The sequence below is a fragment of the Cebidichthys violaceus genome, unplaced genomic scaffold, assembly GCF_023349555.1.
Source record: "Cebidichthys violaceus isolate CVI_PGR_0920_01 unplaced genomic scaffold, fCebVio1.0.p SCAF_69, whole genome shotgun sequence".
NCBI classification, from domain to species: Eukaryota; Metazoa; Chordata; class Actinopteri; order Perciformes; family Stichaeidae; genus Cebidichthys; species Cebidichthys violaceus.
In genome coordinates, this window is record NW_027176916.1 from 252,646 (window position 1) to 279,026 (window position 26,381).

The window sequence follows — 26,381 nt, forward strand, 5'->3', positions numbered from 1 at the left end:
TACATGGGTAGAGAGTCGAGCCAGTGAAGTGCAGAGAAGGTGCTTCAAAGTCGTGATGTTTCATGAGCCACAAAACTGCACGGTGTTTCTACATCCCAATAAAAAGGAAAAACGTTCAAACGCAGACTTTATTACCAGAGCTAGACATCCGAACACAGGGATCAGATCGCAGGAGTGTTTGGGTCGATTTATCCCCGAATCGCTCCTTCGGACGATCGGAGGAGAAATCTACCGATCTGTACCGAATGTTTGGCCCAGATTATCTGTTCATGTGAGGCGTTTTCCAGATCCAACTTTCAAACCCATAGACTGTATATAAGAAGTAGACATAGTCACCGTCGTGAACTGAAAACACACTGTGAAAGGGTTAAAGTTGGAAGACTTGTAGCAACCTGTCAATCACAGTAAGCCCCGCCCCTAAATCATCCCCTGCTTTATGGTCTGTTTGACTCTAAATGGAGCATAATGTACTAAGTGAACATCATGCTGTATTGAAGAAGACTGTAAACTAGAGATTGAGACCATAAACTCATGTTTACAATGTTTACTGAGGGAATAAATCAAGAGAGAAGTAGAGTCATTTTAGACTAGACTTCTATACAACCAGAGGAGTCGCCCCCTGGTGGACACTAGAGAGAATGCAGCTTTTAAGACACTTCAGCATCGGTAAAACTGTTCAGACTCGGAGGTTGCCGCCTGGTTAGACCTCCCGAACTGTTCGTTGACACATCGGGGATATTTAAGAGTTAAAACCTGGACGATTACGGCACTACTTTACAAACGGGAACACAAAAGCCAACAAGAGAAACTCGTGAGATCTCGTGAGGTAATGCTTTGCTCCCTCTGGCACAATAATCCCAACAATATCTTGTAGTGAGCGATGCGCTGTTGCCTTAAGGTCTTGTGTGCACGTCTGAGATCAGAGAAAACATCTATGAAGTGTCTCCTGTAGTCTGAGGAACTACAGTTGCGGTTGTTAATCTGACGTCGGTCATTTGAAGTAGAAGCTGAGCCCCCTGAGAACTCAGCCTGAATACTCACAGGGGTCAGGTCCTGTCAAGCACTTCAGACGGTAGAAGCGTAGCAGGGTCTAGCGTTCGATCCCCGCGGTTCACAAAACGTCAGCGCGGATCTACGTGCGAGGAGAAACTGGAAATATGACAATGGGAAGGAGGCTCGAGTCAAACGAGGAGCGACGGGAACGCCGACGATCTAAAGGTTGGAAAGCAGGAAAAAGGGGTCGGGAAACATGTGTTGTACGGCATCACGAGTTTCCTTTGAGCAAAGACAATCCTCAAGTCGCTCAGTGATCAACAGGAAGTTGTATCTAACACAGGGGGGCGGGGGGGCCAGACGCTCCCCGGGTAAACAGATTAAAAATGTCAGAGCAGCAGATCAGTGGCTGAAAAGGCCAATTTGGTTCCATTTCAAACGCCAGATGACACGGAATACATTACATTCTCACAGCGGAGAGCCAGAGTTGGACGCGGAGTGGAAGCCAGTGGACCGGTGTTGTGAAGCACTTCAGAGGCTGCAGCAGTCTGCGCTACCGTAGCAGCGCAGACAGAGCAGGCCTCCCACAGGATCCTGGGTAATTTAGCAGGTAATGAGCACTCCCGACTCTGTCGCACACGACGTCTCATATCTGGCTGTGGAAGGAATACACGCACGCACACACACACACATGCACACACAAGCACACGACCATCATTCAGGTTTCCATAACCCTATATGCACACCTCTGCGGTATCTTACACCTGCTGCAATTTGTCATGCCCCAACAAGCAGTGAGTTTGCATTTTAATTAAGTTTTCTTTTTAGGCTACAACTTCTTCTTTTTTTCTTTTTTTTTTTTTTTAAAAACAAAACAAAGCATGCCTAGCCTATCAATTACAAATTATGAAGAAAAAAAACTGCCCGCATAGCATCGAACGACGGAGTCAGGAATCGGACGACACACATCTTTTCAGCCAGTCAGACGGATTTATTCGTCACGTAACTCGCAGTAGCGGCTCTTCCTTCGTCATTTCAACCCCTGAAGGATGATCTTATCCTGAACCTCACCAAGTACTGTTGTTGCCTAAAACTGAGTTGTTTCCTGAGAAGACAGAAGTTTACTTACGGGAAACTTGACGCTGGGTTTCGTAGTAAAACGCACAAAATCTGAGGAGTGACTTTTCCTAAGAGACGTTGCGAGCCGCTGTGTGAGGACACTGTGACACTCTGACTTTCTATCAGCATATATCAGTCCCCTGCATTACCTGTAACATCCATCCTTTGACGGCTTTATCTACGCTCTACTTTAACGCCCGGTTCCTCGACACCACGGAGGTGTAAATGATCTCACGCCGGTTTCAAAGAAAATATTCCCTCCACAATGTTAAGGGGAGACAAAAAGCGGCAGGAAGGGACACGGAGGGAAGTGGGTAGAGGAAAAAAAAAAAAAAAAAAAAAAAGGAGTAAGAAGGAAGCTGAAAGAGAAGCAGAAGACCGAGAGACATCTGGAGAAGAACGTCGGATCACCACGTCCATCGATCAGAGGCGGAGCGGTGAGACTTTGAGAAGATTGCTCGTGGCCTTGAGCAGATCAACAGCCTTTGTCCGCCTGAAAGGAAATGACTGTTGCATTGAGATGACTCCAAATGGCTGAGTGCTATACACGGGTCATTGATGGGCTAGGGGTGTGTGTGTGTGTGTGTGTGTGTGTGTGTGTGTGTGTGTGTGTGTGTGTGTGTGTGTGTGTGTGTGTGTGTGTGTGTGTGTGTGTGTGAGAGAAAGTGTTATGGTGGAGAGAGCTGCCTTAGCCAGAGGCATACACAGTCTCCATCCGATTAAACAGAGCAGGATGAGGTGATCATTCACCTCCACTTGCCCTTCTTAGGTCTCACATAGAAGCGCACACACACACACACACACACACACACACACACAACAAGGAGGGATGAAAGAAGAAGAGCCGTTGTGTGTGTGTCCTTGTGTCGTGCTCTCGTCACAGGATGTGGTCACAGCTGCTTTGCGTCTCACTGGTATCAGTCACCACTATCTTAACCCTCTGATCCCCCGAAAACCAGCTGGCCGGATTGAAAAGCATGTTTTCTTTACACACAGTCGCTAAACTGCACCTTTTTTTAATCAGAGGCCAGAAGCTGTAAAAAAAAAAAAAAAAAAAAAAAAACGACATTATCGTCCGATGTTCTTCTTTCCGACAGTCCCTGAACACATCATGTTGGCAATCAAAACCACTTTATTCTACATGCATTTAAAATGTCGCCCAAAATAAACCGTGCGCTCAAACCAGATCCTGTAAAAAAAAAAAAAAAAAACAGCAAATTCTGCGAAGCTCAGCGCAACTGTGAAGACCGACAAACACGTGACAACAATTCTGTGAAACTTTGACTGAACTCAAAGCTGTTGAACACAGAGCAATGGAGGACAAATGGAAACATGTTTAAAGTTCAATGAATATAGCGGATATATATATATATATATATATATATATATATATATATATATATATATATATATATATATCCGCTGTTTTACATTTTATGTTCAATAAATTTCAACTCGTGTTTTTTTCTTTTTCTTATGATTCATGCTTGACTTCTCTCTACTTATAGCCGTGATCGTGTCGTTTCCATAGACTTTAATATATTGCAGTAAAAAAAACGAGACAAAGAGGGTAAAAAAAAAAAAAAAAAAGACCAACTAATCTGTCGATCATTCTTTCAGTCAAATAATGATTCCTTCGGTTTACAAAATGTAAAGAAATCTTTGTCATTTTCTGCTTCTATACATTTGTATAGAATTTTCCTTAAAAAGGTTGAAAAAGGAACATTTCATAAGTTGTTGTCAATTAGTTGTCCTTGCTAGACTTATGGATTCAGCAACCGGAGCCCAGCATCGACGCGTCTCCGCACGCTCTCGGGGACATATTAAGGGGCTTCCTGCTCGAAGCTTACGGTCTCAGACGGTGAAAGAGTGGAAGCGGGAGTGGGAGGGGGGACGAAGAGGAGGAAGAAGACGATGAGGAGGGGGGGGGGGGGGGGGGCAGAATGGAGAGAATCGCCGATCCATTTTGTCGGACAGCCCTGAGATCCGGTGCGTGGATCAATCACAACAGTAATCTGGACCCACAGTTGGTGCAGAATAACAGCTGGCTGATTGACTGACTGTCTGCATCACACACACACACACACACACACACACACACACACACACACACACACACACACACACTCACATAACGCATAGGAGATGCTATAGGAGGTGCAAACCATAGACTGTATATAAGAAGTGGACGTCGCCATCTTGGATTACGGCCGTCGCCATGTTGTTTTTTTCGCAAACGATGAACGGAAGTGACCATATTTGGAATGCGGAGAAGGAGTGACGTAGAGACATGCTGTAGGCTCTGGTAGCAGCAGCGACCTGTCAATCACTGTGTAGCCCCGCCCCCTAAATCATCCCCTCTTTATGGTCTGTGTGACTCTAAATGGAGCATAATGTACTAAATGAACATCATGCTGTATTGAAGAAGACTGTAAACTAGAGATTGAGACCATAAACTCATGTTTACAATGTTTACTGAGGGAATAAATCAAGAGAGAAGTAGAGTCATTTTAGACTAGACTTCTATACAACCAGAGGAGTCGCCCCCTGGTGGACACTAGAGAGAATGCAGCTTTAACACACGAAGCATCGGCTTCACTCGGCAGAACCAGAGGTTGCCGCCTGGTACAGACACATGCATAAATAAAATGAACCACATCATCCGTCTTACACACACACACACACACACACACACACACACACACACACACACACACACACACACACACACAGTGGGGTGGTTCAGCTATAAGCGGCACACTGAAGATGTCACGGTCTCCCCGCTAATGAGATTCGACATATTATTCCCTCCTCTGCAACACTAAGGAACAGCAGAGAGGCTCTGTGCATCTCAACAACACAGGCCGAAAAACATAATTCGTTCCCGGCGAGGGGAGCGCGTTTGAGTCAAATTAAGTTAGATCCACACACACACACCCACACACACACACACACACACAGGCATATTTCAAATGCCCTGCGCACATTGCACACCCATCCTAACTGTCAGTGTGTATCTCTGGGAGGTCCAGTCAGAGCGGAGCGGTGGTGGGAACGCTACGATGAAACCGAGGTTGAAGTGTGCACGTCTTCTGAGTGATATGAAAGCTTGGGTTTTGAAAAAAAAAAAAAAAACGCAGACAGGCTTGTAAGTTGAAATCGTTGCCTCCGGGCACTTGTCGTCATCCATCATTTAAAAATAAAATAAAAATGGCAAATCGCATCACAACGATCATTACGACTTAAAAAAAGGGGGACAGAGAGGAGGAAGAGGCGGAGAAGGACGTCAGACGACTGAGCGTGAGAAGTCGTTAACGGAGTGATTGCTGATAGCGTCTCCTCCTACGGTACGTCCATTTTATTCAGAACACTGAGCTTTTGAACGTGAACTTTCATAAGTATGTGTTGCATTCCCCTTAATTGGTCCACGGTGAAAAAAAAAAAAAGAAAAGAGAGAGAGAGATTCTACTCTGCAATCAAAGCCGGGAAGCTTTCACCCTAACACATTATTACGGCTCCTGTTGAACATGATGCAATGAAAGAGAGGAATGAGAGCAGCCACTCTTCCATTAGAAACATGGAAAATCATAATCATGGAGAGAGATTTCCTCTTCTTTCTCTTTTTTTTTTAAAAGTAGTATGCATGGCAGAAATGTGACAAGGCTTCTTCAGTATTATGTGGAATATCTATTGCAGAGAGATTTGACCTTGCCTCGACACAGCATGGGGTGGGGGGGGGGGGGGGGGGGGGCTGAGGAGTGACCTTAATAAACACAAACTACCAGCCCCCCCAAAAAAACTCCCTCCGCACACAGAGCAGGACTCCAGTTATCAGGGAGTCCGCTGTGAGAGGGCTCCAACACACACACACACACACACACACACACACACACACACACACACACACACACACACACACACACACACACACACACACACACCCGCCATGTGGTCCAATCCCAAATACACCAATGCAGCAAATCAGATACATTCAATATGATACAGCTGTGCAGCAGATAATTCCTTACAATGACGTGTTGGAGCCATCAATGGAAGAATATCAGAATGTAGCAGCAGGGGTGAAACGCAGCTCATAAAGCAGTTTAGACACAGGCTTAATTATGTGAATAAAAAGCTTAATTTAGCTTAATTCTTCACATAGCATGAAGCCAGTGCCTTGAGTGAAGTCTTTCTCTAATGCCTCTATAATGCAGGATGTGTGTGGAAAACAAGTAGCGTTAATGTGATTACCCGCACGTGAGGAAAGCCACGTTGAACGGGTACAACACAAACAGCGGCGTTTACATCCCTACTGGGCCAATGGGAACAGCCCGCAGCTCAACGCGGCTCATAACAGTCACGCGCGACAATACAGTCACGTGTCACCCGCAACGCATGCAAACATCATGTCGAACGCGCCAAAAAAAAAAAAAACAGCCGACAGGGAACGAAACAAGCACAGCCACTGTTAATGCTGCACGTATAGTTAATGACTATAAATAGAAGTGTGGGTGACGACAGACACACATGCGCAGACAGGTAGCCAAGTACTTACAGTTCAGTGACGTCAGCTCTGGGAAAGTTAACGCGGCAATCCGCATTCAGAGAACGTGATGGTAATATTTCCTTTGGGAAGACTTCCAACAGGTGGGACGGGACACTTCCGGGTTCAAGTTGCGTTCAGGGCCGACGGTTGATAACCAACCTGTAGCATTAGTTGTCCTGCAGCAGGTTTAACTTTCGTTGCTTTCTCCTTATTTGTTATGTAGTTGCTTTTTGGGGTTTTTTTCTGTCAGTAAGAGACAAAGAAGGGGAGGGTTTGCTTCATGGATGATGTTTGCTTCAGGTTTGTTTACAAGCGAGAGTGGGCGGGCCCATGATAGGTTAAAGGGTAAATTCTGATTTTCTTTTTAATTCTATCCAAACCAGGGCTAACCAACATTTATTTTATTTTATTTGGTTTTAGTTTATTTATTCATTTTTATTTCATTTTATTTTATTTTGTTTTATTTTATTTTATTTTATTTTATTTTATTTTATTTTATTTTGTTTTATTTTATTTTATTTTGTTTTATTTTATTTTATTTTATTTCATTTTATTTTATTTCATTTTATTTTGGAACAACATATTGTCCTACTGCCCTCGTCAACAAACCACTGGGATTTTTCCTTTGGATTATTGCAGAAAATAAAATATGTTGCAAACACAAGTTCATGAATGCTGACATGTTTTGTTCGGCAGGATAATCCTCACAAATGAACACCACTTATGTGATTTTTTTAATGCCAATTTACAGGAGTAAAAAGAGGCTGTAAACCAAAGACTAGTCGCATTATGACGTTCAACCGGCTTTTTTAGGACACCTAAAAGCTTCAATGTTATAAAGTAATTTACTGACTTATTTTATATTCATATTTTATATACAGACCTTACCTAAAACCCATTCAAAACTCATTTCCTTCAGCATTCTATTCGTCTTCTCTGTCCAAAGGTAACAAAAGGCACCCGGCTCAATCATCAACGCTGCATATCTCATAAACATATCTTAAACATACCTTATGTTTGAAGTGAGATATAAAAAAACAGCACAGAGGTTGTTACTTCTAACAGCAAAGACACAAGGGGAACTAAATTAATTAAAAGACTTGTTAGTTACTCTTTATAAAATTGCTGGAGCCCGGTAACACCTGGCGCACAAGCTCTATGAGGAATATGAATTAATGGGATCAGACGCAGAGCACTTTGAAAAATCAGAAGAATTACTCATTGGCAGAGAGCCAAGAGGCAGAGATAACTTTTATATCTTGTTATTCGTGAATTCATCAAGGGCCTCCGTGTCGAGGTTAATCCTATAAAAACAAAGCTTTTGGTGTCTGGTTATTAACAATGCTGTAACTCAAAGAAAAACAACAATACAATAAAATAAAAAAACGTATGCTGTGTAGGGCAAAGGTGTCGTTCTACGTTGGAGATCATGCATTGCCTTCTAACCCTGAGTCATACAGATATTAACATACAATAATAATGTGTAACTCAAGAGCCCTTCAATGCAGAACAGGATATCAAGCACAAGTGGGCCTTCAAGGAACAACCCAACGCCTTGTGTCAACCTGCGGTTCTGAAGAGTGAAGCTGATGCAGGTGTCGACTCCTCTGGTCGTATAGAAGTCTAGTCTAAAATGACTCTACTTCTCTCTTGATTTATTCCCTCAGTAAACATTGTAAACATGAGTTTATGGTCTCAATCTCTAGTTTACAGTCTTCTTCAATACAGCATGATGTTCATTTAGTACATTATGCTCCATTTAGAGTCAAACACACCATAAAGCAGAGGGTGCTTTAGGGGGCGGGGCTTACTGTGATTGACAGGTCGCTGCCGCTACCAGAGCCCACAGCGCCTCTACGTCACTCATTCCAAATATGGTAACTTCCGTTCATCGTTTGCGGAAAAAAAACAACATGGCGACGGCCGTAATCCAAGATGGCGACGGCCGTAATCCAAGATGGCGACGGCCGTAATCCAAGATGGCGACGTCCACTTCTTGCATACAGTCTATGGTTTTTACGTACTTCATCCAAAGATCTGTATAAGAAGTGCACACATTCACAAGTTCAAACACGGAGGGTACTACTGCAGAAGAGTTCACTGAGGTGAGTGAGAGCCGGAGAGGAGCTCAGGACGGACCGGTTCACCAGAGAACGTTCTGCTTTAAAGCTGAGGTCAGTGTCGACACGGCAGCCCGAGAATCAATTCGCTGACTTCAAAGAAATGGCCAAACTCAGCAACAACAACAACAACAACAACAACAACACCAAAAAAAAAAAAAGTGGATCTTGCATGTTTCTTCAGATCCAGGTAAGCTGTGAAGAACTGCACCATTGTGACCTTTGTTAACCATTGATAACAGCGACGCCGTGTTTCCACGACACATTTAAGGCGCAGTAACAGCTACAGATCTACCGTCTGCTGCAGATCCTAGAACAGTCTTTAACGGCACATCCTGCCAGACGCCGGTTCAGCTGGCTGACTGTGTGTTCCTATAGATCCTTATGCGTCACAACTTTAGCATCATGTTGTTGCCAACATCTTCATGTAGCGACAACAAGCTATTTTTTCCCGTTCCAGGCTTCTGTTGCTGTGTTTTCATGGTGTTAGCCAAACACGAGAGTAAATTACATAATCACAAAAATAAATGTGTAATCAGGATTTATTTTAAACTAGTTATTCACATTTTGCCCGTGTGACCGTTGTGAATAACATGCAACAGAAAAGAGAAGACTGTATATAAGAAGTGGACGTAGACGCCATCTTGTTTTTTTTTTTGCAACCAGATGTGACACAAGAGGGCGGAGCTTAGTACAACCCAAAAGGACATTCTATAGGGGCCCAATTGACTCTCATGAACTGACAGACGCACTGTGAAAGAGTTAAAGTAAGACGAAAACATACCCCACCTCAACATCGCCTCTATTTAAACTAAATTTAATAGTTTATTATTCATTTTAGACTAGACTTCTATACGACCAGAGGAGTCGCCCCCTGGTGGACACTAGAGAGAATGCAGCTTTAAGACACTTAGGCTTGACTTTTCAGACCAAATAGCGTATTTTTCTGGTGGAAAAGCACCCGCGGGGGGCGCTGTGGAACATTTCGTCCCAGCATTTCAGCGAAAAAGAGATCCTAAAACTACAGTGACATCACCAGCGCCATTCGGCCCTGCCGCATTCTGAATTGAACAAGCGAAGTAAAAGTTGCAAAATGTAACACGGGTCAGTTTTCAGCTCCTCGTGACTCCTGCGTGAGCAATGATTCAAATGTGGAATGAACTCTGGATTGGGCCTTTAATCCTGCACATCAGACTGGGAGGGTCTCCGACTGAGGAGCTAAATGAAGTGCAGGATCAAAGACCTGGCTGCCGCTCAGAGGCACCGGAGGAGGTTAGACCTTCAAGCATCCTCTCCTCTCCTCTCCTCTCCTCTCCTCTCCTCTCCTCTCGCTCTTCTCTTTTTTTAATCACCATGAGTCTCTACTTTATCTCGCTCGTCACCCTTAACTCTGTTGTGATCTCTCCGTCTTTAATCTCCTCTGCTACATTCTGATCTGTTCTGAGATTCCCACCTCCCTCCCTCCCTCTTTCTCTCTCCTGACATCTAGTTCAAAGGAGGGGCCTCCCACTAAGTACCCCCCATCACCTCCCTCTCATCCATTGCTCTGCAGCTCTTCCACACTTTCCTCAGTGGGGGGTATTTAGATTTTCCCTCTGACTCTCTCTCTCTCTCTCTCTCACATTCTCACTTTCTCTCTCTCTCTGTTGCTTCTTCTTCTATCCGACTCTCTTCCTTCTTCGACTTGAACTGTAAAAAATACATGAAAAGGTCTTCGCCGGCAAAGCGCAGAAAAGGGTTTTAAAGGTACGGGTTCACGAGAGTTTACGTGGTCTTAACTTTTTTATGTTACTCTGTTTTTTACACGCAGTGATTCGTAGGTCGTAGAGGCTCACAGAAGACCCGATGGGTGACCTGCGCATCAAGCTCCAGTTGTTTGATGTAACTCCCAACAGGAAGTGGGTTTGAAACAAAACAGCAAAAACATGTAAATGTTAAACTCAAAAGACCTTGAAGTCGCCCACGCGCCAGAGTTGTACTCGAGATCAGCTCTCGGGTCTTGATCGCATTTTTATTCACTCTGGTCTCGGGTCTCCGACAAAGAGGACTCGGGATTTTATCAAGACCACAACTGCAGGGAAATCACTGAAACACCTGATTTATTTGGTAACATCATTACTGTGATCGCTCGTGAAAAACAAAGGGAAATTCCCTCACATAAAATGTCCCTTTACATTTATCCTGGTACACTTATTTATACACATAAATACAGTATATATATACTGTATATATATACATATATACATATATATATGTGGTAATAGAAGAGGTGAATGAAAAATAATCTTTCTTTTCTGTGGGTGTTTTTATGGGAATGTGGATTTTTCAGAGTGCCTATGGATCGCATGCTGCACATTTTTGTGCAAGCGTGGTCTGGTCTTGGTCTCGATACACTCTGGTCTTGGTCTTGACTCGGTCACAACCCCTCAAAGTCTCGGTCTTCTCTTGGTCTCGATACACTCTGGTCTTGGTCTTGACTCGGCCTCGAATCCTCCAAGTCTCGGTCTTCTCTTGGTCTCGATACACTCTGGTCTTGGTGGTCTTGACTCGGTCTCAACCCCTCAAAGTCTCGGTCTTCTCTTGGTCTTGATACACTCTGGTCTTGGTCTTGACTCGGTCTCAACCCCTCAAAGTCTCGGTCTTCTCTTGGTCTCGATACACTCTGGTCTTGGTCTTGACTCAGTCTCGAATCCTCAAAGTCTCTGTCTTCTCTTGGTCTCGATACACTCTGGTCTTGGTCTTGACTCGGTCACAACCCCTCAAAGTCTCGGTCTTGTCTCGGTCTCGATACACTCTGGTCTTGGTCTTGACTCAGTCTCAAATCCTCAAAGTCTCGGTCTTCTCTTGGTCTCGATACACTCTGGTCTTGGTCTTGACTCGGCCTCAAATCCTCCAAGTCTCGGTCTTCTCTTGGTCTCGATACACTCTGGTCTTGGTCTTGACTCGGTCACAACCCCTCAAAGTCTCGGTCTTGTCTCGGTCTCGATACACTCTGGTCTTGGTCTTGACTCAGTCTCAAATCCTCCAAGTCTCGGTCTTCTCTTGGTCTCGATACACTCTGGTCTTGGTCTTGACTTGGTCTCTGTTGAGGTGGTCTTGACTACAACACTGCTACAGCCTGGAGAAGCACACAGTTCAGCTTATAGAATTCTGCAACACTAAGACGACTAAATCTAAAAATGTTAATAATGCGCTAAACCAACATTTTTTGTAAAGATCTCCCTCCACATTCAAGCGCCAAAAGAAAAGTGAAGACAACCTTTTGTCTCCTCCAGTCCTCTCTGCGATTACAGTTTAAATGTCAGTATAAGCTGATGGTACTATTTGCACGTGTTATTGGGTCCAAAACGCCCACCTAGTCGGTACTGAAGGCCAACACGGACAGCAGAAGGTGCTTCTCCTCTCCCCACGACTTTCCGACAAGAAGTGAACCCACCATCTCCGCAACTTTCAGAGACCGACAACGCAACGCACAACACAACACAAGTGATCGAATGCCTTCCCGTCCCGTCTCCTCCGTCTTCTCTCCCAGGTCCGCCCCCCCCCCCCCCATCCCCCCTTCCAGCACAAATTAACTCGTAACTCCTCCCGATTCCTTCGGCGTCTCCCCCCCCGCTAGCCCTCTCTCCATTTCTCCCTTCACCCCTCGCTATACTCTCCACTTGAGGCCAACAGAGTCAAGCGTGTCCACCCACATGTGAGTCTGCGTGGTGTTTGTGTGGAGGCAGAAGGTGTTTCAGATCGATCGCACTGTTCACACTCCTGACCTTCCCCCCCCCCCCCCCCCCCCCCCGAACCCTGATATATTATTAAAGATGCTCACGCCGCGAGAGTTAACCACGAGAGCACACACACATTCTGCTACAGTCAGTCAGTCTTAGCGTCGGTAAAGATATACACACACTTGCTTGTTCTCTCTCACACACACACACACACACACACACACACACACACACACACACACATGTATTTATTTGAGGGTGATCCTTTGCCAACCTTGCTTAAGAAGGACAAGATAGGAGGTGAACTGCAGCTAACCTCTTGTTCAGCAGTAAATGATGTGTGTGTGTGTGTTTGTGTGTGTGTGTGTGTGTGTGTGTGTGTGTGGGGACAGTGGACAGTAAACAGATAAATGGACGCATGGACAGACAGACAGACAGACTGGATAGATGGACTGACGGATTTATGTATTTACTCAATCGGAGGATCTGCTTTCTCCCGGGCATCACACTCCGCTGGTTAAGGTAATGATATACAGATGATGATGATGATGATGGTGATCATTATCATCATCATCATCATCATCATCATCATCATCATGAGGCTTCTTCTACACTTAGGGAGGACAGCTTACACTCCCCAGTGATTCATCTTCCTCTCTCACAGAGATAATGCACAAAATAAACAAAATCATACTTTTAGAGACACGACTTTCATTGAAAGTGACACTGATTCACACACACACACACACACACACACACACACACACACACACACACACACACACACACACACCACACACACACACACACACACACACACACACACACACACACACACACACACACACATGGGGGCAAAGTTGCACACACTCTGCACGCCCACTAAGTCAATTAAATAAGGCACACAAAGGGAGGCAACCACCCATTAAAAGCAACAATTAAGTCTCAGTGTGGAGGAGTGGCAGCCCCCCCCCCCCCCCCTTTAGGAAGCAACATTAACTTGTTAAGGGATGAGGCGCTCTTGCACTCAAGGCAAAGACAATGGAGACAGATATAATCATTAGCTCCACAAAGCCAGGACTGCGTTGCTGCAACACGGACAACGTGTTGGTGATTTGGACCTTAATAGGACGGGCAATCTCTGGGGGGGGGGGTGCTCCCTGAATAGCCCTTCTTTCACAAATCTTGCTTGTTGGCGTAGAGGTGTAGAAGTTGAGCGTTTTCAAAAAGGCAGCGTCTCCCACAATGCAACACTGCCCCCCCATGGTCATCTGTTGAACTGCAGCTCTGATGCTTCAGACTTGGTCGACACAAAGTTATTTTTAGTACATTTTTTACTATTACATTATATTATTACATTATACATTTACATCGTACCATTTTTACACACTGGTTTTCATGTGATGTGTAGTATTTTTACTGCTATTATTTATATTTTTTAACGTTTAATACTTCTTGTTATCACAACTATATGAAACATTTGATAGACTCTCACTCGGGCTCGTCTTTCACTCACACATTGCTAACAAGCTAACGGGAGAAGTGTTAGTTTCAAACAAACAACGCTTCTGCAGCGAGAAGTGTTTGAGAGGAGTTGCTAATTAACCAGAGTCTCACTTTTTTTTTCTTCTTTTTTTTTTTTTTAAAGAGAACTGGAATTAAAACAGGTGAGTAGGAAGTTTTCAAACTCGCTTTCACTTTTCTCTTTAAATACCAGCGCTTTAGCAACAGACGCTCAGAGCAACTGACCAAGTTTAAATAGTGAGATAGTCCACACGGGACTCCAGGAGACCGCTGTCACGTGACTCACGTGACTCGTTTTGTCACTCCGTAGTCACGTGAGTTGAGAGTAACATGAGTCGTTAGTCATGTGAGTCGTTAGTCACATGAGTCACTAGTTAGTTACATGACTCAAGTGACTAATTTATTACGTGAGTCGATAGTAACATGAGTTGTTAATGTCATTAGTTTCGTGACTCCTGTGACTCATTTGTCACTCTGAAGTTATGTGAGTTTATAGTCACGTGAGTCGTTAGTCACATGAGTTGTTAATGTCATCAGTTTTGTGACTCCTGTGACTCATTTGTCACTCTGAAGTTATGTGAGTTTATAGTCACATGAGGCGTTATTCACATGAGTCGTTAATGTCATCAGTTTTGTGACTCCTGTGACTCGTTTGCCACGCCGTAGTTATGTGAGTCGTTAGTCACATGAGTCGCTAGTTACGTGACTCAAGTGACTGGTTTGTTATGTGAGGCGTTATTCACATGAGTCGTTAATGTCATTAGTTTTGTGACTCCTGTGACTCTTTTGTCACTCTGTAATCATGTGAGTCGTTAGTCACATGAGTCGCTAGTTACGTGATTCAAGTGACTGGTTTGTTACGTGAGTCAATAGTAACATGAGTCGTTAATGTCATCAGTTTCGTGACTCCTGTGACTTGTTTGTCACTCCATAGTCATGTGAGTTTATAGTAAAGTGAGTCGTTAGTCACATGAGTCGTTAATGTCATCAGTTTCGTGACTCCTGTGACTTGTTTGTCACTCCATAGTCATGTGAGTTTATAGTAAAGTGAGTCGTTAGTCACATGAGTCGTTAATGTCATCAGTTTCGTGACTCCTGTGACTTGTTTGTCACTCCATAGTCATGTGAGTTTATAGTAAAGTGAGTCGATAGTCACATGAGTCGCTTCTGTCCTTATTTACGTGACTCCTCACGACTGTCATTAGTTTCATGACTCACGTGACTCGTTTGCCACTCCGTAGTTATGTGAGTCGTTAGTCACATGAGTCGCTAGTTACGTGACTCAAGTGACTGGTTTGTTACGTGAGTCGATAGTAACACGAGTTGTTAATGTCATTAGTTTCGTGACTCCTGTGACTCGTTTGTCACTCCGTAGTCCTGTGAGTCGTTAGTCAAGCTGAAGTGTAATAACGACTCACCTGTCCTCTTACAGACTCGTTGAGAGACAGCAGGACTGGGAGCGCGATACTAAACCACTGGAGCACAGAATCTACTTTTAAAACACGAAGAGACACTTGAGGACAAACAATGTGCAAAGAAATGATATTTTGTGTGAGAGCACACACACACACACACACACACACACACACACACACACACAGTATACATATGTGCTCAAGGGCAGCGCTGAGACTGTACAGGTGACAGAATACCCAAACTGTTTTGCTTCACAAATTTTCATTTAGACAGGAATATGTTAAAAAAAAAAGCCCCCCCCCCCGTGTGTGTGTGTGTGTGTGTGTGTGTGTGTGTGTGTGTGTGTGTGCACAAGCCTCAGGTGGTGAAGTTTCCCTTCTCCCACCCTCCTGCTCTCGGCTTCTGCTCCTGACAAAGTCACAACTTCAAAGTCAAAACAGAGGAACACACACACACACACACACACACACACACACACACACACACACACACACACACACTGGTATATTACGAGACCCGAGCGTTTCACTTTCCCGTATTTCCTCCCCTGCCATCCAGTGGGGCTCTTTGGCCCTTTGTGATGTATAATTGAAGCTGTGTGTGATTTCACCGACTCGTTTCCACTCGGAGCTGAACTTTCCCTTCTCTCATCCTTCTCTCATCCGGAATATTCTCTCAGAAGTGGAGAGACCAGCTCTTTGAAAACGTGCTGGTTAACATGCCCCCTCCCCCTCCATCACCCCATCACCCCCATCACCCCCCTGATCCGCCTCCATCACACATCTTTCTAACGAGTCAAAGTCAGATACACAAGTTGAGTTCCTTAAAAGTTGACTTTACTGGACAACAACACTTATTATTAAAGGACATGTCTGCCGTTTTATTTTTTCTAATTACATCTCAAGTTACTAAATCTTTCATGCATTTTTTTCCTATAAAAAAGCCAGCAACGCCTGTTTATTTCTGCTCTTTAAACGGACACGGTCTTTTCAAAATAAACTTCCATCGTCACAGGAAACAACTCAGTTAGGTTTGGACAATAAAAGCGCAAAGACGGGTCGAGGAAAAGATTGTCGTTTGGGTGAAACGTTGGATGACAAACAAACAGAATTGACAAAAGAAATCTTAGTCGACTAAGACCAAAACCGCTAGATGTGGATAAGTGTGGTGTTGACGTTGTTAATCAACTTAATCCTTTATCCCCGTCTGCTTTGTAAGGTCTCATTACCTTGTGTGTTGTTGTTGTTGTTGTTTGATATGGTTGAAAGCTCTAGAAAAAAAAGCGAGTAAGTGGGCCTTGAGTTGGGACTAGTTGAGCTCCGGCCCGAACTTTTCATGTTCAGCTTTTACGAAGTCTTTGGAATAAAATCACATCATGAATTTACATCTGAGGAGAATCTCGTTAGCCGATTACGACCGTGTGATGTGGTAGAAAGCTCTGGAAGAAGCTACTAAGTGGACCTCGCTTAAGTCATTCTACTTTTGTCACACTCTTGTTTCAGCGTGAATGCTTTGAAAGCTCTCTGCTGTTGAGATTTGGGTGAACTGGTCACTTTTATTGGGTTTCTTCTATTTACTTCAGCCATTTTGGGGACGTTTAATATTCATACAATGCTGTTCATTGTATTCTTTCCACTCTCTCTCTCTCTCTCTCTCTCTCTCTCTGTCTGTCTCTCTCTCTCTCTCTCTCTCTCTCTCTCTCTCTCTCTCTCTCTCTCTCTCTCTCTCTCTCACACACTCTCACACACTCTCACACACACACACACACACACACACACACACACACACACACACACACACACACACAGTCAGAGCAGCCAGCAGGACTCTCTGTCCCTCTGTGTGACCGTAAACCTTTAATGAGTAATATAAAGGAACCTGACCTTGAGCTCAGCGGGTCGCTCTGCCATCAGACGAACGAAACCGAGGACGTCTGGAGAACACGAGCAGAGATTACGGTCCTCTCCTCCTTTATGTGAGGATTTACTGGACAAAAGTATCAGGAAGAGGATACGACGACGACAAAACACCAACGAATCCTCCTGGAAGGTTCACAGCGAAAGACGAGACGTGGGATTCATTCAAAAGGAGAGGAAAAGTCCCCAAATAAAAGTCGATCTCTCTAATAGCTGTTTCTAGTTATTTCAGTCTGAGGCTCAGAGTCACGCTGCTAGCACAGCTACTGAAAACATAATCATATTATTAATTCGCTGCACATAAATCAAATTTAAAGGAGACAGTGTAGATTCTGTTGGTTCCCTGTGGACTAAAGTGGTCTCTTGTGTTTCACCAGAGTCCCTTTAGAAAACCTTCTCATTCTACTGCAGCAGGGTCTGACAGTCTGCTCCTCTCAGTCCTGGTTCTGGTTCTCCCGTTGCCTCCCTTCCCTCCAGCGGGTCCAGCGATACGTCCTGGGTCTCCAGCAGCATGGTGTCGGTGTTTGACTCCCAGAGAGGAGAAGCTCTGCTCCTGGAGGAGGAGGAGGAGGAAGAGGAAGAGGAGGAGGAAGAAGAAGAGGAGGAGGAGGAGGAGACGCTGCGGCTGGGAGCTGAGCTCTCCTCCTCCCTCTGGAGCTCCGACTGCAGGTCCAAGGCTGCAGGTGAAGCCAGATCTGGGTCTGTCCACGGTGGACCGGTCTCTGCTGGAGGATCCGGGTCTGTCCACAGTGGACCGGGTCTCTGCTGGAGGATCTGGGTCTGTCCACGGTGGACCGGTCTCTCTGCTGGAGGATCTGGGTCTGTCCACAGTGGACCGGTCTCTGCTGGAGGATCTGGGTCTGTCCACGGTGGACCAGGTCTCTGCTGGAGTCTGAGCTGAAGGAGGTTCTGGTGAACCTGCATGAGTTCATCCGGTTTCACCAGAATCCGACCCGGTGGCTCCGATGACATCATTAAGAACAGCTCTATAGAAACAGACCATCTTCTCTCTGGTGGTCTCTGTACTGATGGAGGTCTGATAGAGGATCAGGACTACACTGAGACTGGTTCATAGAGGATCAGGACTACACTGAGACTGGTTCAGAACCAGTTAAAAGTTCCTCACAGTAACTTAAAGCCAAAATGTATAAATTCATATTGAGTATCGACGGTGAATAAAGACACAAAGCCGTTTCTGCTTAACATTTTATTCATTGTCCAAATTCATATCAGTAGACTTGGAGAAATAAAAGGTGTTTTTGTTCCTTTTTTAAACATTCTCTTAAACAAAAATATAACAACTATTTACAATCACTCGTAAAAAATACATAAAAAGCGTACGAGCAAAATCATGTTGTCTTTCTAAAAGACATAAGTTACGACAGCTATGAGAAGAAGTGAGAGACGGAAGCAAACGTGAAGACACAGGCCGAGTTAACGCCTCTCTGTGCGGCACTGTTGTGCAGCACGTTGTGCGGCGCAGTTGTGCAGCACAGTTGTGCGGCGCACTCACCATCCAAGCTTATTGTTGTGCATTTCTGCTGTAATGCCAAAAAAAACAAACACATTCACATCTCTCTTATTGCATTCTGGGTAACGAGGCAGGGAGAGAGAGAAAGAGAGAGAGAGAGAGAGAGAGAGAGAGAGAGAGAGAGAGAGAGAGAGAGAGGGGGGGTATGAGACCTGATAAAAAACACACAATAAGTTGATTGTTGTGAATGTCTTGTTAAAATGAGTGCATGATTTAAAAGACACATTATCGTGTAAGACAGACTATTTTTACTCATCTATTTAATCCTTTATTGATTTATGTCCGTCTTTAAGATGCGAGGTGAATATTTGAAGTACGGTGAAGTGATTCCAGTACGACTCAGTTCAGTTTGAAGAGCATCTGTTGATCATCTGAGCGATGGATTCATATTACCGAGATAATATCCTGACATGACTTTTCTTATACGGTTCCATACCTGGAGGAGAGTGACCACTAAAACAAATTCAGCCCTGAAAGACTAAACAAAAGAATAAAGAAGAACGTGAATCATTTGGGAGCGCTAATAGAGCGCCAGAGAGGAATGAATCAGGTGAAGACACCCGACACGCTCTCCATCATTAACACTGATCAACGGTGAAGAATCTGAGGAATACAAGCTGTGCAAATGAGAAGAAGAATCGTCAGTTTTCTGACTCTCAGTCTGTGTTTCTGCTGTGGAGAGAGGGAGAGAGAGAGAGAGGAGAGAGAGAGGAGGGAGAGAGAGAGAGGAGAGGAGAGGAGAGGGGTCACAGCGAGTGAACGAGGAGGACGTTAGGAAAGAGGTGGAAAGTCCTGCGGAGCTGAGAGGGAAGTCGTCTTAAACAGACGGGGATGAAATAGAGCATTAAGAAAAAAAAAAGTTTCCAAGCAAATATAATTACACACACACACACACACACACACACACACACACACACACACACACACACACACACACACACATCCCAAAAACACAGCAGCAATTACTCATCCAGATGGAGCAGAAACGGCACCAACAACAGAGTGAGAGGGTGAAAACAAGTCAGACATGGATCATTCCTTATAACAAAATACTCCAAAAAATAACCTTTATAGAGGACTCTCTTCTCTCATCTATACAAGACGCTAAAATACGGAGGAAAAAACCCAAATATATATATATATATATATATGTATGTATATATATATATATATATATATATTTGCCATGTAATATATTAGCAGTAATCCTTTCAAGTCTTCGTGTGGCAGAACAAGAAGAGACAGAAGAGCCTCTAGATTCCAGTAACCCCCCCCCCCCCCCCCCCTGCAGACGAACAATCATAAACAAACGTTACTCACAATGTAATAATGTACAAATCTGCTTTCAATACAAATAGACATTTTTTTTTTCTTTTTTTTTTTTTTCTTTCTTTCAAGCAAAATCCTTTAAATATTCTACAAAATGTACTATGAACACGGAATGGAGATGCAGAGCCGAGCGTCAGAATATACGTTTCCGCCCGGCGACTAGTTCTGTCGCTCGTTCTTTTAAATAAGAAGCAAAAAAAAATAAAATAAAAAATAGACTACGTCTACATCTCATATTCCTGCTGCTTTATGGACAAATGTACACGCTAACATTTCAGCTTCAAATACACAACGAGCAAAATAAACACTGTAAACGAACTGCAAGCGTCGGTGTAAACACTGTCTTTATGCACGTGATCCTGCTGTGTGTGTGTGTGTGTGTGTGTGTGTGTGTGTGTGTGTGTGTGTGTGTGTGTGCTAATTTATCGTTTTATTACAGCTGCAGCGATAAAACAACGACTTTTTCTAACTCTACGGGAAGCAGCGAGGCATTTTGTTCTTCAGCTCATTAATAAAGGAGTAATAAAGGAGTAATAAAGGAGTGTTTGTGGAGCCTCCAGGAGGCGGAGCCGTGAAGAAGCTGGTCGTCTGTTAAACTGAAACAGGAAGTAAACACAGACGGCCCTCTGCTGAGTCGGGAGTTCTCCTCTTTCACCTCCCCAGGAGGAGCGAGACTCGTTTCTATTTGGTTAGTTTGTGTGGGAGCTGATGGCGTTCATGTGAATATTACATCATCAGTGCCGGAGGGTTGATAGAGGCTCATAAAGACCCCAAAAATAATAGCATTTTTTTTTTTTTCTCGTCTCTTACGCATCTACATTCATGTTTTTTTTTTAGCCAAAACTACAAAGAAAAAACTACAAAACTACAAACAAAGACGAGCTGATATTCGTCGCTTTCTATCCCTTTTGGCTCCTCCTCCTCCTCCTCTTCCTCCTCCTCCTCCTCCTCCTCCTCCTCCTCCTCCTCACTATTCTCACGTAAAAACTTTGAAAAACCTCAGAAATGAAAATGGGGAAAAAAGAATCACTGTACAACACCGTAAAACTGTAAAAACAATGTGAAACACCTCGAAAAAAAAAAAGCCAGCTGAGAGCGCAAAATGGAGGTACATGGTGGTCTGTTTCCAAGGAGACGACTTCTTCTTCTTCTTCTTCTTCTTCTCTTGTCTTTATTATTTCCTTCTTGTTGTTGTTGTTGTTGACGACGTTCTTTGTTAAAAAGTGTCTAAAATCTTTTTCTTTTCTTCTTTTGTTTTGTGAAACGTGTTTTAAAAAGAGATGATTGTAAAAGTCTGGAGAAGAGAGGAGAGGTCACGTGACCCGCGGAGAGGTGCATTGTGGTCCGCGGTGGCGTCACACGGGGCTGTGTGTGTGTGTGTGTGTGTGTGTGTGTGTGTGTGTGTGTGTGTGTGCTCTGATGCGTGGTGACGGCAGGCTGCTAGTTTAGTCCAAAGCCTGATCACCACTTGGTCCATGTGTGTGTGTGTGTGTGTGTGTGTGTGTGTGTGTGTGTGTGTGTGTGTGTGTGTGTGTGTGTGTGTGTGAGATCGCCGTCTTTACACCGCGGACACTTGCTCATCTGGAAATAAGAAGAGAAGACGATGTTTGACAAATTCCAAAGACAAAAGTCTAACAGGAAACAGAGACGTGAACATATGACGCATGAAACAGATGATTTAAATATGGTAATATTATATATGGTATATAAGTGTGTTGTCATATATTCCTGATATACGTGACTAGTTGTTACCAGAGGTGAGTGACTGAGGAAGAGGAGGAAGAGGAGGAGAGAGTGTGTCAATAAATGGTAACTATAATAACCTTGATAAGCAAGTTTAATAACTACATCAATATGAATAATGATCAATATTTTCATTATTATTATGATTCTGATATTTATGAATATATAAATAATATAAATCCTATAAATAATATTAATAATAATAATGGTAGGGAAAATAAAAAAAAGGTAAATTAATAAATAACAAATAAAGTCAAAGTAAATAGGTAAATTAATAAATAACAAATAAAGTCAAAGTAAATAGGAAAATTAATAAATAACAAATAAAGTCAAAATAAATAGGTAAATTAATAAATAACAAATAAAGTAAATAGGAAAATTAAATAAATAACAAATAAAGTCAAAATAAATAGTTAAATCAATAAATAACAAATAAAGTCAAAGTAAATAGGAAAATTAAATAAATAACAAATAAAGTCAAAATAAATAGTTAAATTAATAAATAACAAATAAAGTCAAAATAAATAGGTAAATTAATAAATAACAAATAAAGTCAAAGTAAATAGGAAAATTAAATAAATAACAAATAAAGTCAAAATAAATAGTTAAATCAATAAATAACAAATATAGTCAAAATAAATAGGTAAATTAATAAAGTCAAAGTAAACAGGTAAATTAAGGGTCTCGGGGCTCGTTAGCGCTACATCTCTCTGGGTTTCTGAAGGGTTCATGGAGTTCTTTTAGGACCTCTTTAATATCTGATTCACGATCATTATGATGAGAAATAGTAATAGAATTATTCGGGATCAGCCGTAACATTCAGAGCGGTGGCGTACCGTCCTCGCTGTCGACCAGCTCCTGCGTCGGGAGGCAGATGCTGGGCGGTCTGGAGCGCGTGGCCTCCTGGTGGGGGCGGTGGAGGTGATGGTTACCGACCAGCCTCCGAGCCTCGGCCAGACCGCCGGCCGCTCCGGGGCTCTGCAGGAGCTTGCTCCTCTGCAGGGCCACGCTGTAGTCCGGAGGTCTGAGGTGGGGAGGCCTGGGGAGGGGGACTACTCCGTCTGTGAGGCCCAGATCCCCCAGAGCCAGACCCTGGTAGCCTGGAGGGGTGGGAGGGGGAGCTCGGTAACGCTCATCCTTGGAGGGGGATGTGACACAATACACTGGATGGAGGTGCAGATCAAAAGAAAAGGAGGGATGGAGCAAAGGAAGGGGGGGGGGGGGTGAAGGGAGGGAGGCGAGGAAGCCGCAAAAGAAAGGTTGAAAAGGAGGAGTGGAGGGAGTCGTGTGGAACAAAAAGGAAAAAATAATGGGAAAAATTAAATCAAAGTGATGTTTCTCCAACGCAATACACAACTACGCATGCTCCAAAAAACGTGTCGGAAACCAAAAGAAGAACAAAGAACCGATGAGATGGATGCTGCAGCGGAAACACACTAATCACAGCTTCATCCTCCGCCTCACGTTGAATCTGAAGCGACAGAGGAGCTACAAGACGTCTAGACACCCATTGATCCATTACCAACAGGACACACCGCTGCCTTAACTCCTCCACTACTCCCCTAAAGCCTAACACTGTTTACCCTCATGAGACTATCCTCTGCAGCAGATTTAAGTTGCTGTTCATCCGTCCCGTGAGGCTAAAGAGCCTCACGAAACAGGAAGACGGTTAACTATCTACTCCTCCGGTCGACCCCGGCACCACCGCCGCCTTTACAGGGAATCAAACTCGCAACCCGCCCCCCTCACCTATCAGGCCTTTCTCTGTGCTCGACGTCACCGTTTTGTAGACGGGGTCTGTGCTCTGCCCTCCGTCCTCCTCGGTGGGCGAGGACGGGTGCTCCGAGGTGTTTCGCCGCTTTATCGTCCCGTAACTCCCCTCGTAGGTGTCCGACAGCGAGCCGGACGACGCCCAGCTCTGCCTGGACTCGTTGGACAGGTCCGAGCCGGAGCCCCTGGAGTGGTGCCGGGAGGTGGAGGAGGAGGCGGAGGCGGCGGCGTCGACCTCCGCTATGGGGGGCTGCGCGTGCTGCTTGAAGCCGCCCAGGTGCGTGTGCGGCAGCGGCAGCGGGAGCCCGTGGATGCCGTGGTCCCAGGGCCGGCAGGAGGAGGCGGGGAGGCTCTGGAAGGAGTCGTGGGAGTTGGAGGAGCAGGACGTCCAGCTGCCGCGCCCGCTGTCCGCCACGGAGTCCAGGGAGGCGTGGTCCGGGGTCAGCTCCTCCGTGGAGATGGAGGAGGTGAAGGTGGAGCCGCGAGAGACGTACCCTCGAGCCGGCGACGAGGAGCTACTGCGGACGACGGAGACAAGAGAGTTTAGGGTGAAAGTTTAGTTAAGCAGAGTGTTTTCATTCCTCTAGTCTGAGAGAAGATGTGTCACGGAAGCAAAATAAAGCCCAAAATCTCATCACCACACCTGGTCTGCACACAGACTCTCCGCACTAAACCACAGAGTCAACATCTGACGGTGTTTCCTGAGTGACGGATCACCGTCTGGCTCTTACAGGAAGTCGTCCTCCTCAGACTCGCCTTTCATAAACCAGCAGTTTGATTCACTGACACGCTTCCGCCGGACAAACAAGCCTCTCCATGAAACCCGAGACGTATTTCAATGAACCGGGCCGGCGGGTCGGCCGAGCTTCACGTGACGTCAGAGAGGCAGACCGAGAGATATCTGTGTTTTTTATAGTCTCCTCTTTAAGAGGCGGAGCGGCGTGATCGTGGAGGAACAATAAACAGTAAAAAGGGAAAGAGGTGGGCCCGTTTACTCGGCCAGATTAAACAAAAAAAAAAAAAAAAAAGGCTGCGTGAAAACCGATAAGATGTTAACGGAGGAGGAGGAGGAGGAGGAGGAGGAGGAGGAGGAGGGCCAGTAAACGAGCGCCGCTAATGAAAAACCTGCCGCGTTTTACGACTTCCTGTTCTCTGGGTTTTTAATGAGGGACGCACATAATTGGGATCCAGCTGGAAGAGCGGCTCAGTGTGTGTGTGTGTGTGTGTGTGTGTGTGTGTGTGTGTGAAAAGATTTTTCTATTACTTTCGTGCAATTATTTTTGGGCCATGTGGCCTCAAGTCTCATTATATGTCCTCACACTAGATTTATTCCTCTATTAAAACTCAAACACCCGGCGTCTCTAATATATACAGACCAGACCCGACTAGACCACTTGCAGGTCCTCCGAGTCCAGACGGACCCCCGAGGACCTCTGGCGACTCGTACTAACCCTGTGAAGACTCGTGTATTATTATGTATTTTCTGTTTCTCATAGACTTCTATACAACCAGAGGAGTCGCCCCCTGCTGGACATTAGACTCAATGCATGTTTTAAGACACTTGAGGACCTGTATCTACATGAGGTCCTCTTCACAGACTCCACTGTGTTTCTGCAGTAACACCAAACTCCAGCGAGAGCTTTGCACGTATTTACGTCCCCTGAAGGCCACCGTAGTTCTGCGCTTGGGAAAGGGGGGAGGAGTGAGCGGAGGGGTTTTCAGCTGGCTGCAATCTAGGACCTCACCACTAGATGTCACTAAATCCTACACACTGCTCCTTTAACTTCCGCTCAACTAAGACCTAAATGAGTTAACCTCACTAGACAGATGAGCTGAGTTACCTTGTGCTGGGCTGGTTGTCAGAATTTAAGTGTGCATGCGGCGCCGGCGTGCTCTCGATGGCGGCGGCGGCGGCAGGAGGCGTGCTGGTTGTAGTGGCGGCGGCGGCACAGATCCTGCCGCTGTTACAGCGGTCGTCGGAGCCGGGAGCCGGCACCGAGTCCACCGAACAGATGCTGGAGCGGGACGAGATCTCGCTGTGACTCGAGTCCGACAGGTTGTCTGCTTTGCCGGGCGGGAGGAGAGCGTAACCTGGACGGAGGAGAGAGACAATGATAAAGACAATGCAGAGACATGTTGGTGTCTTTACCTAAAGCACCGTCCAGCAGAATGAATACAGATCACTCATGTTTAACTCGTCTTGTACGTCGGACAATCAAGCGTGGAGACAGTGTGACGTTTCTGTTTTAATAGCAAACACTTCAGAGTGACAGCGAGGATTCCAGAACTCCATCGTCACGCACAGAACTTACTTCACATCAACGCGAACACATCGCAGCAGAGATGAGTTCAGACCACGTCTAAAAACGGGACCATGAAATGTAGAAAGGACTCACAGTTTCAACTTCACATTACAAATATATTCAGAAACAACTCAACTGTGGCTGCGGGGAAACTAACGAACACGCTGATGAAACACTGCGTCCAACAAACATGGATGATAAATGAATATTTAAAAAAAAAAGAGAAAATATCAGACGGTCTTTCTCCTGCTGCTTCTGTCCCTGCAGAGCCACAGGAAGGGGTTCGGGCTGACCGACCTCCTGGCTCTCTGCTCTGCCTGTCTCTGTCTCTCATCCTGAGGGGAGGAGG

The 26,381-nt window shown here is 44.8% G+C and overlaps 2 protein-coding genes across 10 annotated transcripts in view; both read right to left on the reverse strand.

Moving 5' to 3' along the window:
• The window catches only part of rapgef6 (Rap guanine nucleotide exchange factor (GEF) 6), a 336,552-nt gene that overhangs the window by 251,880 nt on the left and 58,291 nt on the right, over positions 1 to 26,381 (reverse strand). The window lies entirely within an intron of this gene.
• LOC137890759 (rap guanine nucleotide exchange factor 6-like) overlaps positions 18,549 to 26,381 on the reverse strand; it is a 9,495-nt gene continuing 1,662 nt past the window's right edge. Inside the window, exons 4-9 of the mRNA XM_068734957.1 lie at positions 26,330 to 26,381; positions 26,085 to 26,089; positions 25,571 to 25,820; positions 23,709 to 24,247; positions 22,796 to 23,122; positions 18,549 to 21,797 (exon numbers count right to left, since the gene is read on the reverse strand). The exon at positions 26,330 to 26,381 is cut by the window's right edge and continues 71 nt beyond it. Coding sequence (XP_068591058.1) covers positions 21,775 to 21,797; positions 22,796 to 23,122; positions 23,709 to 24,247; positions 25,571 to 25,820; positions 26,085 to 26,089; positions 26,330 to 26,381 — 1,196 coding nt within the window. The 3' untranslated portion in view covers positions 18,549 to 21,774. The remainder of the gene's footprint in view (positions 21,798 to 22,795; positions 23,123 to 23,708; positions 24,248 to 25,570; positions 25,821 to 26,084; positions 26,090 to 26,329) is intronic.